General features: G+C 39.9%; 1 protein-coding gene across 8 annotated transcripts in view; it reads right to left on the bottom strand.

Moving 5' to 3' along the window:
- The window catches only part of BTBD9 (BTB domain containing 9), a 400,982-nt gene that overhangs the window by 344,096 nt on the left and 42,903 nt on the right, over nt 1-13,983 (bottom strand). For all 8 annotated transcript variants that reach the window (XR_015554128.1, XR_015554129.1, XR_015554125.1 and 5 more), the window contains exons 2-4: nt 8,049-8,260; nt 4,113-4,476; nt 2,723-2,987 (exon numbers count right to left, since the gene is read on the bottom strand). Coding sequence is in view for 3 of the 8 variants with exons in the window: in XM_087438547.1 (XP_087294673.1) it covers nt 2,723-2,987; nt 4,113-4,476; nt 8,049-8,260 (841 nt within the window). In the remaining 5 variants the exon portion in view is untranslated. The remainder of the gene's footprint in view (nt 1-2,722; nt 2,988-4,112; nt 4,477-8,048; nt 8,261-13,983) is intronic.

Below are 13,983 nucleotides of genomic sequence, written 5' to 3' on the forward strand. Positions count from 1 at the left end.
AAAAGTTTTCTCTCAATTCTCATTCTTCCTGACCTCCCAGCATCACTAGATACCATCGACCACCTTCTCCATACAAAGGCTCTCTCTTCTGTTGACTTCTGTAACCCTATCCCAGTTTTCTCCTACCTCTCGAATTCTTCCTTCCCTACCTTCAGCCCCCTGGCTATAGGTCTTCTCCAAGACCCAGACTTTGACTGTTACTTTCCTTCTCTGTACTCTAGCCCAGATTTCAACTCCTTTATCACCAGCTTTGACTGCTTTTTAAACACAGTAACGTGCTTCCACTGCTATTAGACATTTCTCCTTGCATTCACTCACCAAGTGTCTGCTGTATGCTATTCAGTGTGTAAAATTCTGAGGACATAAACATCAAGAGGCCTTACAAAGATCATCTCTGCCTTCACGGACCAAAGATAAGTAAACAAAAATGGTTAAAACAACATGATAATTCCTACACAAACGAAGAAGAACACAAATAATGATAATATAACAATGGTTTCCTATATTGAGCTTACACATATTATTTGCTCACATTATTTCATTTAATTCTCATAACAATACTAGGAGATATAAAACTAAAGGTAAAATTCCTTATTTAATTTAATACCAGGTCATACAACCAGGAGTGACTAATTCAGGATTTGAAGTCAAATTTGGCTGGCTCCAAAAACCTATGCTTTCTCTTCTATGCCCGATGAAAAGAAATATAAATCTGATGAGTCAGGAGAGAAGTCCAGGCCTAGGACATCTATTTAAGGTCAATCAGTATTTCAAGAAGAGTGTCTGAAGCCACGGTCAAGGAAAAGATCACTCAGGGAAATGACTAATGTGAGACAGAACTTAGATGTCCTGGAAACCCTCCAACTCAATAAGTCTAAAGACAAGCTCAGCATCTTCTTCAAAGAACTACCATGTTCCATTTATTCTAAGACACACATTTTTTCAAATTTTAACATTTCTGAAATTGGGATATAGACATACTAGTGTGTCACAGTTTAATTGGCAAGATTGTTTCCTTTCTTTTTTTCTTTTTTTTTTGCTGAGGAAGACCAGCTCTGAGCTAACATCTATTGCCAATCCTCCTCCTTTTTTTCCCCAAATCCCCAGTAAATAGTTGTAGGTCATAGTTGCACATCCTTCTAGTTGCTGTATGTGGGACGCGGCCTCAGCACGGCCAGAGAAGCGGTGCGTCGCTGCAAGCCCGGGATCTGAACCCTGGACCGCCAGTAGCAGAGCGTGCGCACTTAACCGCTAAGCCACAGGGCCGGCCCTGTTTGCTTTCTTAGTTGTACATAGAACAATGATGCCGCAGAATTTCTGGTTTCTTAGATTTGATAAAATAACTTCCTCCTAAACTTAATCCTCAAATTTAAATCCCTAGAATCACTAAGCTCTAATTTTTTAAAAAAAAAATTAAAGTATCTCCTCTACACATCTATTATTTTTCATTTTCCCTGCCACGTACTTTAAGGTTGTATCAATAGTGTACAAGTTAAATACCCTCCTCACTGGTCTCCCTGAATCCAGTTTTCCCCTATTCCAAATCATCAAGTCCAGCACCATGGATCAATACTTCAAAACCACGACTGTCCTCATGCTTCTCCCCCTCTCTAAAATCAGCTTCTCACTGTGCATAAGCAAAATCCCAATCTAGTTTCAAAGACTTCCATGATTTTGCCTGAGCTGACCTTTACAGATTTTGTTATTAATCAACATAAACCTTCTACTCTAGGCAAGCTCTTCTGTTCATGGCCCTTCAAATGCTCTAACCTCGGTCTATTTTCCTCACCAGTCCTCCCATCTGAAATGCACCCCACCCTGATGCCACTCAAATCAAAGGTCAAGGCTCACCTCAAGCTTCACAACCTCTGTGAAATCTCCCAAAATCATTCCAAGCCACGCCCTCTTCTGAAGTTCGCAGTATGTACCCATCTTGATCGTTGTTGCATTTAACTTTTCATGGGAGTATGTCTTATTTCCACAATGAAATTAAAAGGATCAAAGGCAGAGACTATATTTTGCACTTATGCAGCATAGTTTAGCAGTTAATTATGCAGTCTCTGGAGCCTAACTACCTAGGTCTGACTCTCAGTTCTGCATCTTTCTGTGTGACCTTGGGCAAGTTATTTAACCTCTCTGTGCTTCAGTTTCCTCATTTGTAAAATGGAGGCATAATGGTACCTACCTCAAAGGGTTGTTGTGAGAATTAAATGATCATGTAGGACTGTTATTGATACAAATAAGCACTTTATAAGTGTTAATTGCTACAATTTTTATTAATAAGAAAAATTACCACGCAAGCATTGGAAATGCTACATAAGTGTTAGCTATTATTATTGTTATTTAGAATCTCCATATTCATGGTACCTAAAATAACAATAAGTACATAGCATGTACTCAGTATTGATTTGATGGAGGAAGGGAGGAAAGGTGTCAGCATGAGAACAAGCTTTTCAGGAAAGTGTCTATTACTGACATTCTAGGGGGCAGCTGAAGAAATTTATCCAGGAACGGCAAGAAATACCTATTTTGGGGTCTACAAAGGCTAGGCAATCTCAGGAGGAATTAACAGAAGGGACAGGGAAAGGCATCCCATAGGAAGCAGAACTGTTATGTTCTTAGACCCACAGACACCACGTACACCTGCACTATAGTTTTGTAGCTGAGACTCATAGGATGCAAACAAAACTTCTTGGTGAGATTAGGATAAACAGGTACTCACTGAGCATGCCTCTGTAATTGAGGTCCATATCCCGGCTCTCTGATCGAACTTTAATAGCATCCAGAATGGCATCAGGAGACAACAGTCCCGAAGGCCTCACAACATTCAGAAGTTCAGTGAGGCTCATCAGAGGTAAACGCACAGCCTGCATGATTTCAGCATGATTCTCCTTCGAATTGTGCTTACACCAGTTTAACAAGGCTAGGAAAATATCTTTTTCGGGAGCTGCAAATGAATCTCTTAATACGATGTTTAAAAGTGCTGTCTGAAAAGGATAAAAAGGAAAAATCTGAGTTATTATGGAGCTAAACCATGTGCATGATCAACCAGTAAAACCTTACAGAACTGCAAGTATCACTGATATTTAAACAATTAACTCTTTTTGACCTTCTTCTTTCCTTATTCTTTGTGCCACACACTCTCCTGTCCGTTATGGCTGTGTGAATAGCCATAGGCATCTTGTACCACTACATCAAACATCTAGTCTTTCCAACACATCCACCCCCATCTTTAATAAAAGAAGAAGAAAAGAGGCAACATGAGACGCTGCTAGTCCTTACAGGTCCTTCAGAAGAATTTACATTTGTAAATCAGTAAGATACATCTGGCATTTAAAATTCAAAATCTTTTGTTCCACAGTATTACTGCACTACCATATTTTTGGTTTTCAGATTTCCAGACTGACCTCCAGCCACACTGGTGCAACCCTCGAAGACTCCTGCCTCAAAAAATTAAGTAGGATAATAAAAATCATAGTTTACACTCAAACCAAGATACGTAGCTTTTCAAATAGCTTTTCTCATTTGAAATATTCAGGTCCTAGGAGGAACACAGAAAAGGAAAGGAGAGACAACCACCAGGGTTCAGAGAAAGATTGGAGCAAAATGGTTTTACTCTAGCTATTATACAGTGCAAAACACGTATTTTACACCATATAACAGTGAATTTTGAACCAGGAAAAAAAAAAAAAAAAAAAAGGCAGTGACTTAAAAGACATCCAATGATGCATCAGATCTCCTTTATGAATTTTCCCTCTCATTAGAAGGAATTATTAGTTGCATTCTCTGTCAGAGAAATACAAAACCAAAAAATAGTTTGCAACACCACAAAGGAGCCTATCTGCTGTCAACACACTGAAAACAACCACCCAGCAGCATAGTCACTTTTGCACAGAGAATTTACTAGAAGAACCTTCAAAGAAAACAGAAGCAATCTGCCTCTCTCTTATACGATCCAGAGTCTCAGTAGCTAGAGGCAGGTGGCTAGATAGACAGCCTCTTTCACACTGATGATTTTTATTTTTTTATTTTTAGTGAATTGCTATATTTTTACTGTAGAGGTATAAATAAAATAATGCACGCCTGTAAATTACTTGTAGACAATGACACACCTTAGAAAGGGAGAGGAAGCCTTCACTTGAGAGCACCTCCTGAGCATTTCTGTCCATAAACATGCAGCACATGCAAGTTAACTTGGGAAGTGAGTAGAGACTGGCAACATCAAAAGTCATACAGACGTTCTGAATGTTAAGTATGGTGCAGAGATACTCAGAGGTAGAATCCTCCAGCTCTGGAAAGCCATATTTATGAGCCAGGCTCAAAAAGTCCAGCAGCACCTCCTCCTTCTCATCTGTCAGCGTCGCCCGCCCAGTGTAGATGTATTTGAGGAGCATTGTAAATGCTTCTGCAGTGGTGTCTTGGAGAGGGATTTCTGCTTCAGGCTGAGATTCTCGCATTCCACCATACAGTAATGCTCTGCACATCAGAGAAGAAACACATGAAGAAAACCTCAAATAAGATTTGCTACAAAATTATGAAATAACGGTTATGAACATTATACAAACATAAATTTGTTTAATCTCACAAAGATTCAGTGCATATGAAGAAATGCAGTTATCATTTTAAATAGTTCTCTAAAGAAATGATTTTAAAACTATTTTGAATTAATTCTATAAACAATTGGACTAATGAAATATCCTGAGAGCTCAACATACGTAATAGACATTCATTAAATAGAAAGATGCAAGTGCTCTCTTAAGAGGAACAGTGAAATCAATATAAACATGTTAAAGGTCAATAAGGCAGTTTGAAAAGTAAAACTCTAGAAGAAAACATATAATCAGATAAAAACAAACACACTCAGGTGCCATTCTCCCCTGTCAGACTGGCAGAAATTAAAAAGCCTGTTAATATTTAGTGCTGCAAAAGAAATGGAAAAACAGGTTTTCTCATGCACTGCTTTGAGAGTATAAATGGGGACCCTTTTTCTGGAAAGTAATTCAAGTAATATCTATTCAAATCTAAAATGTGCATACCCTTGGGCCGCCCCGTGGCTTAGCGGTTAAGTGCGCGCGCTCTGCTGCTGGCGGCCCGGGTTCGGATCCCGGGCGCGCACCGACGCACCATTTCTCCAGCCATGCTGAGGCCGCGTCCCACATACAGCAACTAGAAGGATGTGCAACTATGACATACAACTATCTACTGGGGCTTTGGGGGAAATAAATAAATAAAAAAATTATAAAATGTGCATACCCTTCAACTCTAATCTCACTTTTAGGACTCAATTCTAGAGAAATAATTCAGCAAGGTAAAAATAAATGTATTACAATATATTCTGCAACAATGGAAGCATTGGAAAAAAATCTTAAATGTCCATCAACAGGAACATGGTTGAAAAAACTGTGATATACACATTCTATGTAGCCATTAGAAAGATCAAGGGAGATCAATATACTGTCTTGGAAAGATGTCCAGGATATAGTAGGTGAGTAAGTCAAGTTGCAGATCTGTAAGTGGTGCAGGGAAAAAAGTGTATACCACATACTTATATGTGTATACACAATACCTATCTATATTGAGAAAAATCAGGGGAAATTCATATTAAAATGTTAACAGTGGTTGTCTCTGGGGAATAAGATTAGATGGTTGGGAGAGAAGGACTTTCATTTGTTACTTTATAAATTAAAAATGAAATTGGTGATGGGATTATGGACGATTTGACTTTTATTTCTGTCTCTCAGTATTTTTCAGATTGAAAAAAATCCCCACATTATTGCTTATCTGTTCATCTAAAAAATAAGAACTAGACAATCCAGTCAGGTAATGAATTTGAATTTTTACCTCTACTACCCTAGGAGGAATAATATGAGCCAATTAAATCTCCAATCCATCAGGAAGGAAGGGCGGCCAGAGGAGGACAAGGGAGGAGTGCAGACAAGGAAGAGTAAAGAATGATAAAGAAAACGTGCAAAAGTGAGAGCAAGAGAATAAGGAGGCAAAAAAGACTCCCCCTGTTCCTAAGAGCTCAGAGCAGGACTAGCATTTCAACGGTTCCCTCCATACCTGCCTGGAACTCCTCCCACTCTCCCCCAGGACCTGGTATTCTTGCTTGCTTCAGGGAAATAGATGAAACCATCCAGCAAAAGATTCACCAATATTCTGAGCACATCTCTTCACACCGTTATACGCTGCCTAAAACACCTTTGAAGGTTCTCATTAATTCAGAGAGCATCCAACCATGACTTTAAGATCTTGCCAAGATCTACTCCCAATCCAGTGTGATCGATGGTATTTACCTAGATTCTCTCAATGCTTTAAAAGTGGTTTGATGAGGCTGCCTTGGAACCCTAAATATGAGCCCCCCAACTTGTGGAAAGTTCCCTCCTGTACAGTTAGCTTGTCCTTATCTGGAATTGACAGGCTCTATGACACTTAGGCAGGCCTCTCCTGACTGCTAACAGTTAACTTTCCTTTGCACATGAACAGCGTCAGCAATGAGAATCTGTCTAAGATAGCATTGGTAATGGCTCTGAGTTTAGCCTAGTGAGCCATCAGATATCATAAAGGTTCAATATCCACAAAGACACATCAAGAACAAGGTCAATAAGTGAGGGGGATATATTCCATTCACTCAAAGTGATCTTCAAATTTCTAAAAATATCTGAGTTTCTTTTAAGAATATACTGATCACCTAAAAGATACCTACATACAGTTGTCTCCAATTATTTGTGAAAGAGGGTAAGGTATATAATATTAACAAATATTAAACATATGGCTGAAAAGTTCTGACTTAATAAAGAATGGACTCTTAAAAAACACTTTAATAGTAATGAATAGACCAAAAGTAAGAAAAGAAACAGAAAAGGAAAAGTGTGCAGAGGACAGAGGCTGGTAACAAATAATGACTAGACCAGGGCCAGCTGCCTTGGTAGCGGTGAGCACTATAAGGGAACAGGAGAGTGGTAGCTAGAACTCTTAATAGACTCCTCTCTTTTCTAAGCTCTTAGCTTCACTACAGTGGCATTTTATATTTACAAGATGGAACGTACTAAAAAATGTGTATAAAGTACTGTATGAGTTCTAGCTAAATAGTAAATATTTCCAAGAGACAAACTTCACTGCAATGTGTGAAGTTCACTACTCTAGGTATTGCTGTGTTGCTGACTCGGTTAATTCTAATTATAAAAATCAGCCTATAGTTTTCACTAGACGGTAACTGAAATTTTCTCTAAGCCACTGGCATCTCAATTTTTAGATCAAGTTTCCCAGGCAAATCCATGATTTTATGGATATGGACTCTATGGACTTATCAAGAATAAATTATCACTCAGTCAATAATTCAGTGATGAGTCCATTTTAACTAACATTAGGTAAAATGTAGAGTAATTAGAGTTCAGTTTAACATTTATAACCCTGGAAATTAAGGGTTTGAGTAAAAAACAATAGCTACATATAAGTATTAGTAGGATTTTTACATTAATTAATACACAAATATTTTGTTTAGTTTTAGTTCTAATATAACTATGAAACTTAGTCTCAGCAAATACTTAAGTTTCCTTTAATTTACGGTTGTCAAACTGCATGTCTTAGAGACAGATCTGTGGGGTTACCTACAGGTCCTGGACCTCAGTAGTCTGAAACTAAGAGGTATACATGCTCATTAGCAAGTCTAGAGTCAGTCTACCTATACAACCAGAAGCCTATCTGCCAATAAGTCAGTATAAGTTCCATTAGTCATCAGCTGTAAGGAGAAGGCGAGGGCAATTAAGACTCAGCCTGAGAAATATTCTTGAGACCTTGAAAAATGGTTGATCAGGTACAGTCTAGCCTGGGAAGTCTTCTAACCCCTTAATTCTAAGACGGTTCCTGAAGGAAAAGGGGATTTTCAAAAAATAACAAAAAGTCTACAAAGATGAAATTCTTATAGAAGTTCAATTGAAGCACTCCTAGAATTTGCTGTTATGCTTTGTTACATATTTTTCATAGAGTAGAAAATACCAGGGCTTTCTACAAGTGACTTGAATCTTCAAAAAGTATTACACACTTACCGAAAATATTGGCACCTCGCTGCTAAAATTACCCTGTGGGCAGGAAAACGTTTCTTTTCCACAACAAATGTGACGTCGCCATATTCTTCTCCAATCAACAAGGCACCAATATGTTCAGACAAAATGTGCACATGATCAATTTCCCCCACTGCAGTAAAGGGGCGAAGAGGGTGGCTGTTACTCATCTTGTAGAAGAGATGATAGTCGCTGATCTATTACATAAAGAAGGGATGAGAGTTAGTAGGGGGAGGAGAGTATACTTAGAAAATCACATACCATAAACATAGCTAAGTAAAAACTTAAAATACTTAAAAAAAAGCAAAAAGTGCAAGTCTTCAAACACCGATAGCACTTAGGGCCATCACAATCTAGAAAACTGCACCCAAATACAGGTCCCTTATTTCTCAGTACCTCTGGAAAAGGAAAATCAACAACCAGAACTCCTCTTTTAGCATAGATATATTTTTATTTTTTATTTTATTTATTTTTTTTTGGTGAGGAAGATTAGCCCTGAGCTAACATCTGTTGCCAATCCTCCTCTTTTTGCTGAGGAAGATTGGCCCTGGGCTAACATCCGTGCCCATCTTCCTCTACTTTATATGGGACTCCTGCCACACAGCATGACTTGATAAGCGGTGCATAGGTCCATGCCTGGGATCTGAACCTGTGAACCCTGGGCTACCGAAGCAGAGTGCGGGAACTTAACCACTATTCCACTGGGCTGGCCCCTATCGATACATTTTTAAAGGTTGGCTATAACTAACTAAACTCAGTAGAAAAGTCATTCAGGCACAGATCTAGACCTAAATCACAAAGAGAATAAACTAAATCATCAGATTTCAAATAATTTCAGAGGTTTTGGCCTGAAACCACCTTAAATATTTTATAAAAAATTATAATCTTCTGAAGTCACAAATAGCTTGACATTTATTAATGAAAGTTTACAGTAAGCATCCTAAGCCCCCTCAAAAAAAGAATAACCCCAATATTTTTCTCAAAACTATAACTTTCAGTCGAAACTTGCAGCTCTGGGGGACGGCCCCGTGGCTTAGCGGTTAAGTGCCCGCGCTCCGCTGCTGGTGGCCTGGGTTCAGATCCTGGGCGTGCACCGACGCACTGCTTCTCCGGCCATGCTGAGGCTGCGTCCCACATACAGCAACTAGAAGGACGTGCAGCTATGACATATAACTATCTACTGGGGCTTTGGGGGGAAAAAAATTTAAAAAAATAATAAAAATAAAATTAAAAAAAAAAAAAAGAAACTTGCAGTTCTGATGATCAGGTTGCCTGTGTTTACCAGAATATCATTACACATTTAATCTTATTTACAGGTACTTCCTTGCTTTTGTATGCAATGCCTTTCTACAAACGTAACTGAAAATCAAAGAGCTAAAACTTGATTAAGAGCTTTACCTATTAGACCTATTAGAAAGGGGGGTTATGTTCTTCGAAAACTTAAAAATGTTTATATTCTTAAATCTCTGCTGTATTTGCACGTACTGCTTTTTCAGGTGTAAGTAACCCAGCAAGTAGATGAGAGGCTTCACCGGCAATCAGGTGCCCGAGGTGGAGGTGTGGCTGAGAGCTCAAAGGTGAGCAGCTACCCCTCGACTGCACCAGAGTCTACGGGAACTGAGCCAGATATGCTCTCTCCACAAGACCTCCACACCTTCCTGAACTCTCCATTTGGACCAGGATTAAAGGTTAAGGCATTCCTGGGGCCGGCCCGGTGGTGTAGCGGTTAAGTGCGCACGCTCCGCTGCTGGTGACCTGGGGTTCAGATGCCCGGCGCGCACCAATGCCCTGCTTGTCAAGCCATGCTGTGGCGGCGTCCCATATAAAGTGGAGGAAGATGGGCACAGATGTTAGCCCAGGGCCAGTCTTCCTCAGCAAAAAGAGGAGGATTGGCATGGATGTTAGCTCAGGGCTGATCGTACTCACAAAAAAAAAAAAGCTTAAGCCATTCCTAATCTTTAAACTTCAACATCCAGATCTATTATTATCAAGGTGGGTGAAAAATCGTCTTTATCCCCAGAGACTGCAGTGGAAGTTCTCCAGTTCTCCAGTCACCTGCTACTCCATGCCCACCCCCAGCAGAGGGAGCAACAGCAAGGAATGTGCTGTGGAAGAGCATGGAGGGTGAATTAGGCAAGGAGACACCCTCCTCAGGTGAGTAAACAAACTTCTGGCCCCCTAGAGTAGGAGCATCAGAGGACCACCAGCATACTCCCCTCATTGCCAAGGCAAATCCCTCTCCCTCAACTGCAACCTCCCTTTGAAAACCCTAAAAACTGAATCATCTCCAATCACCTGTGTATGAAAGACCAAACTCAGCTTAAGAGGAGCTATTTAGGGCCAGCCCCGTGGCTTAGTGGTTGAGTGCGCGCGCTCCGCTGCTGGCGGCCCGGGTTCGGATCCCGGGCGCGCACCGACGCACCGTTTCTCCGGCCATGCTGAGGCCGCATCCCACATACAGCAACTAGAAGGACGTGCAACTATGATGTATAACTATGTACTGGGGCTTTGGGGGGGAAAAAATAAATAAATAATTAAAAAATAAATAAATAAAATGATTAAAAAAAAAAGAGGAGCTATTTAGGAGTATCAGCAAATCATGTGTGATTCAATCATCTAATGTGTGACACAACCGTCTAACATAGGAGTTGACAAACTTTCTGCCAAGGGTCAGATAGTAAATATTTTAGGCTTTGCAGGCTATACTGTCTCTGTCACAACTATTCAACTCTGCTCTTGGAGCCTAGAAGTAGCAGTGGACAATAAGTAAATGAATGAACCTGGCTATGTTCCAACAAAACTATTTACAGAAAAGGGCTGGATTTAACCCTCAGGCTATACCTTGCCAACCCCTGCTCTAACATATGATCAAGGATTGACTGTACTCTAGACAAAGGGTCAGACTGTTTTGTTTTCTGGCTGGGTTACCCAATCAATGTTCAAAATAACACGGTCATCTCCAATGTCAGTCATGAAATTCTGAAAGCTACTGGTACCTGATTACTGGTACCAAAATCTCATTCCTCTTCAACACAAACTCTCACATCACTAATCTAGTATTTCAATGATGGTGCATGATAAACAAAACAGTTTCCCTCGCTGAAAGGATGCAATGTATATACCCAGTATAATATTCTTAAAATTTTATCCAGGTCATGAGTAAGACTCAGATGATTTACTAAATGACTTTTTTTTTTTGTGAGGAAGATCAGCCCTGAGCTAACATCCGTGCTAATCCTCCTCTTTTTGCTGAGGAAGATCAGCTCTGAGCTAACATCTATTGCCAATCCTCCTCCTTTTTTTTCCCCCCCTCAAAGCCCCAGTAGATAGTTGTATGTCATAGTTGCACATCCTTCTAGTTGCTGTATGTGGGACGCAGCCTCAGCATGGCCCGAGAAGCGGTGTGTTGGTGCACGCCCGGGATCCAAACGGGGGCCGCCAGTAGCGGAGCGTGCGCACTTAACTGCTAAGCCATGGGACCGGCCTACTAAATGACTTTTGATGGACAATGATTGATTTCTGGTTAACTACTCAAAGGTAAATCTATGATTCTTCAACTGATACATAATAAACACTAATACTATATAAATATCTTTCTTAATAGGTTCTCCAGATCTGTACTTCATTAAAACAATTTCATTTTGCTAAATTTTAATTTTAATTATGCTTTTCCAACCAGAGACATAAAGCAAATATTGCCAGGTACAGAAAATAGCCACTTAGTATAGAATAAACACAATTTTTATTGGCATATAGAAATAATTTTAATTAGACCAGTGATTCTCAATGAGCTTGTCACACCTTGGAATAACATGGGAGCTTAAAAAAAAAGAAAAAAGATGCTTGAGCCCTACCCATCAGAGATTCTGATTTATTGGTCTGGAATGTGGAACCACTACTCTAAAATGATTCTAATGAGCAGCCTGGAAAAGAGCCACTGATTCGGACTCTGCTGTTCTAGGTTCACATCCCTTACTCAGGTGCACAAATATACAAACAAGATATCCGCTGAGAAAATTCACTTAGGATATGATTCCATTTTGAATCTTACTGCAAAGAGGCAAATGGTGCTAACAAAGTTACCAATGCCACAGTTTGTATGCAGAAAATATTTTCACCCGATGCCCTAGGCCGATCTACAAACTGATAGTTTGGGTCCACCTACTTGCATTTTAAAAAGCATGTTTTAGAAACCATATATCAATAAAGTTCATTTTTAAACCACCAATTTTAATTCGATAAATAAAATTGGAAAAACATTTTAAAGTTCATGGAGTAAAACTGTTTACTGAATTGTTTCTTAAGCTTCAAAACTTATTCTGCCACTAACGACACATGTGATCTTGGACAAATTTTCTACCTTCCATGAGATTGTTTCCACAGTTATAATGACATGGTTATAGTAGTTTTTTTAAAGTTATATTGTATTACTCTGCCACTGCCTTCTAATATCACTGTTTTGGCCTGTCATGTGAAACGGACTCTCGCGACTCAGCATATGATTGTACTCAACGGTTGTGACTGATTACGGCAAGAGAATCCAAAGCAAAATCAGCAAAGGTTTTGAAAAAGCACATGGGGCAAAGTCTGGGGGAAACCAAACATAAGTTTCCAAAGGGTCCTCTCCCAATGGAGTTGCATTTTCTTGTTGTTGTTAGTGCCATCTAGTCAATTCTGACTCCTAGCGACTCTGTGGACAGCAGAGCAAAACCCTATCCCATCTTTTTGTGCCATCCTCTCACCTTCCAGCACTCTATCAGACAATGCTCTGCTGCTATTCATAGGGTTTTCACCGCCAATTTTTCGGAAGTGGGTGGCCAGGTCCTTCTTCCTACTCTGTCTTGTCTGGAAGCTCCACTGAAACCTGTCCACCATGGATGACCCTGCTGGTATTTGAAATCCCAGTGGCATAGCTTTCAGCATCACAGTAACATGCAGCCACCACAGTACGATAACTGACAGACAGGTGATGTGGTTTCCTGACCGGGGAACAAACCTCGGCTGAAGCGGTGAGAGCAAGAGAGAATCTTAACCACTAGAGCACCAGGGCTGGCGGAGTTACGCTGGATGGGCTTAATTCTCCCAGCAAGCTGTGACAGCAACTCATAAAATGTTGCCAACCAGGAAGCTTGTTAAAGACTCAATGCCCAGGGTGTTTAATGAGGGCTGTTCCTAGGTAGCCTTTGCCTGGCACGTATCCAAATCCCAGACTCCCAGAAGGAAAGCTGTGTTCAACATAAACCATACTGTTTGTACAAACAGTTTAAGTGAGCCACTCTTATCAATTAATGGCAGGAAGCGTTCTATAATCTAAGTCCCCAGATGCCAGACACGGGCCACCTTGCAAGCAGGCCTTTCTTAAGACAGCAGTTCAGTCCTGCTATGTTAACTTTTTCTGTATAGCTCCAGAAACAACCAGGGGATCTAATAATCTTACCAAAAGCACTGAAAACAAGGAGTCTAAAAACCTATCTGATACGCTTATTTAATCCTAGATTTGGATAGAGGAAAGGGATACTAAGAATATAACCCACCTCTCTGCCCAAACGTACTCCTGACCCTTGACCTCCCAGTATGCCAGATCCAAACAGTTTTATGGACAGGTTTCTTCAAAACTTCAAGGATCAGATAATTCCAACGTTATCTAAAGCATTCCTGTGCTTATGGGAAGAAGTAAAGTTTTCTGCTGCTTCTTACGAAGCCAATATAATCCTGACACAAAGATGTGACCACACCCACAATCTCAAAGACCAGTATAAATGAAAAAAAATCCTATGTAAAATATTGCGAAACAGAATTAAGCAGAAGGATTCATGACAAAGTGGGTCAATTCCAAGGACAGATGAATATTAGGAAAAATCAAGTCATCAAATTAAAAGGTCAAAGGAGGAAAAAAACATATAATTAGCTCAATAAAAGC

Source organism: Ceratotherium simum, chromosome 13, assembly GCF_057802395.1.
Source record: "Ceratotherium simum simum isolate JZ-2026a chromosome 13, ASM5780239v1, whole genome shotgun sequence".
NCBI classification, from domain to species: Eukaryota; Metazoa; Chordata; class Mammalia; order Perissodactyla; family Rhinocerotidae; genus Ceratotherium; species Ceratotherium simum.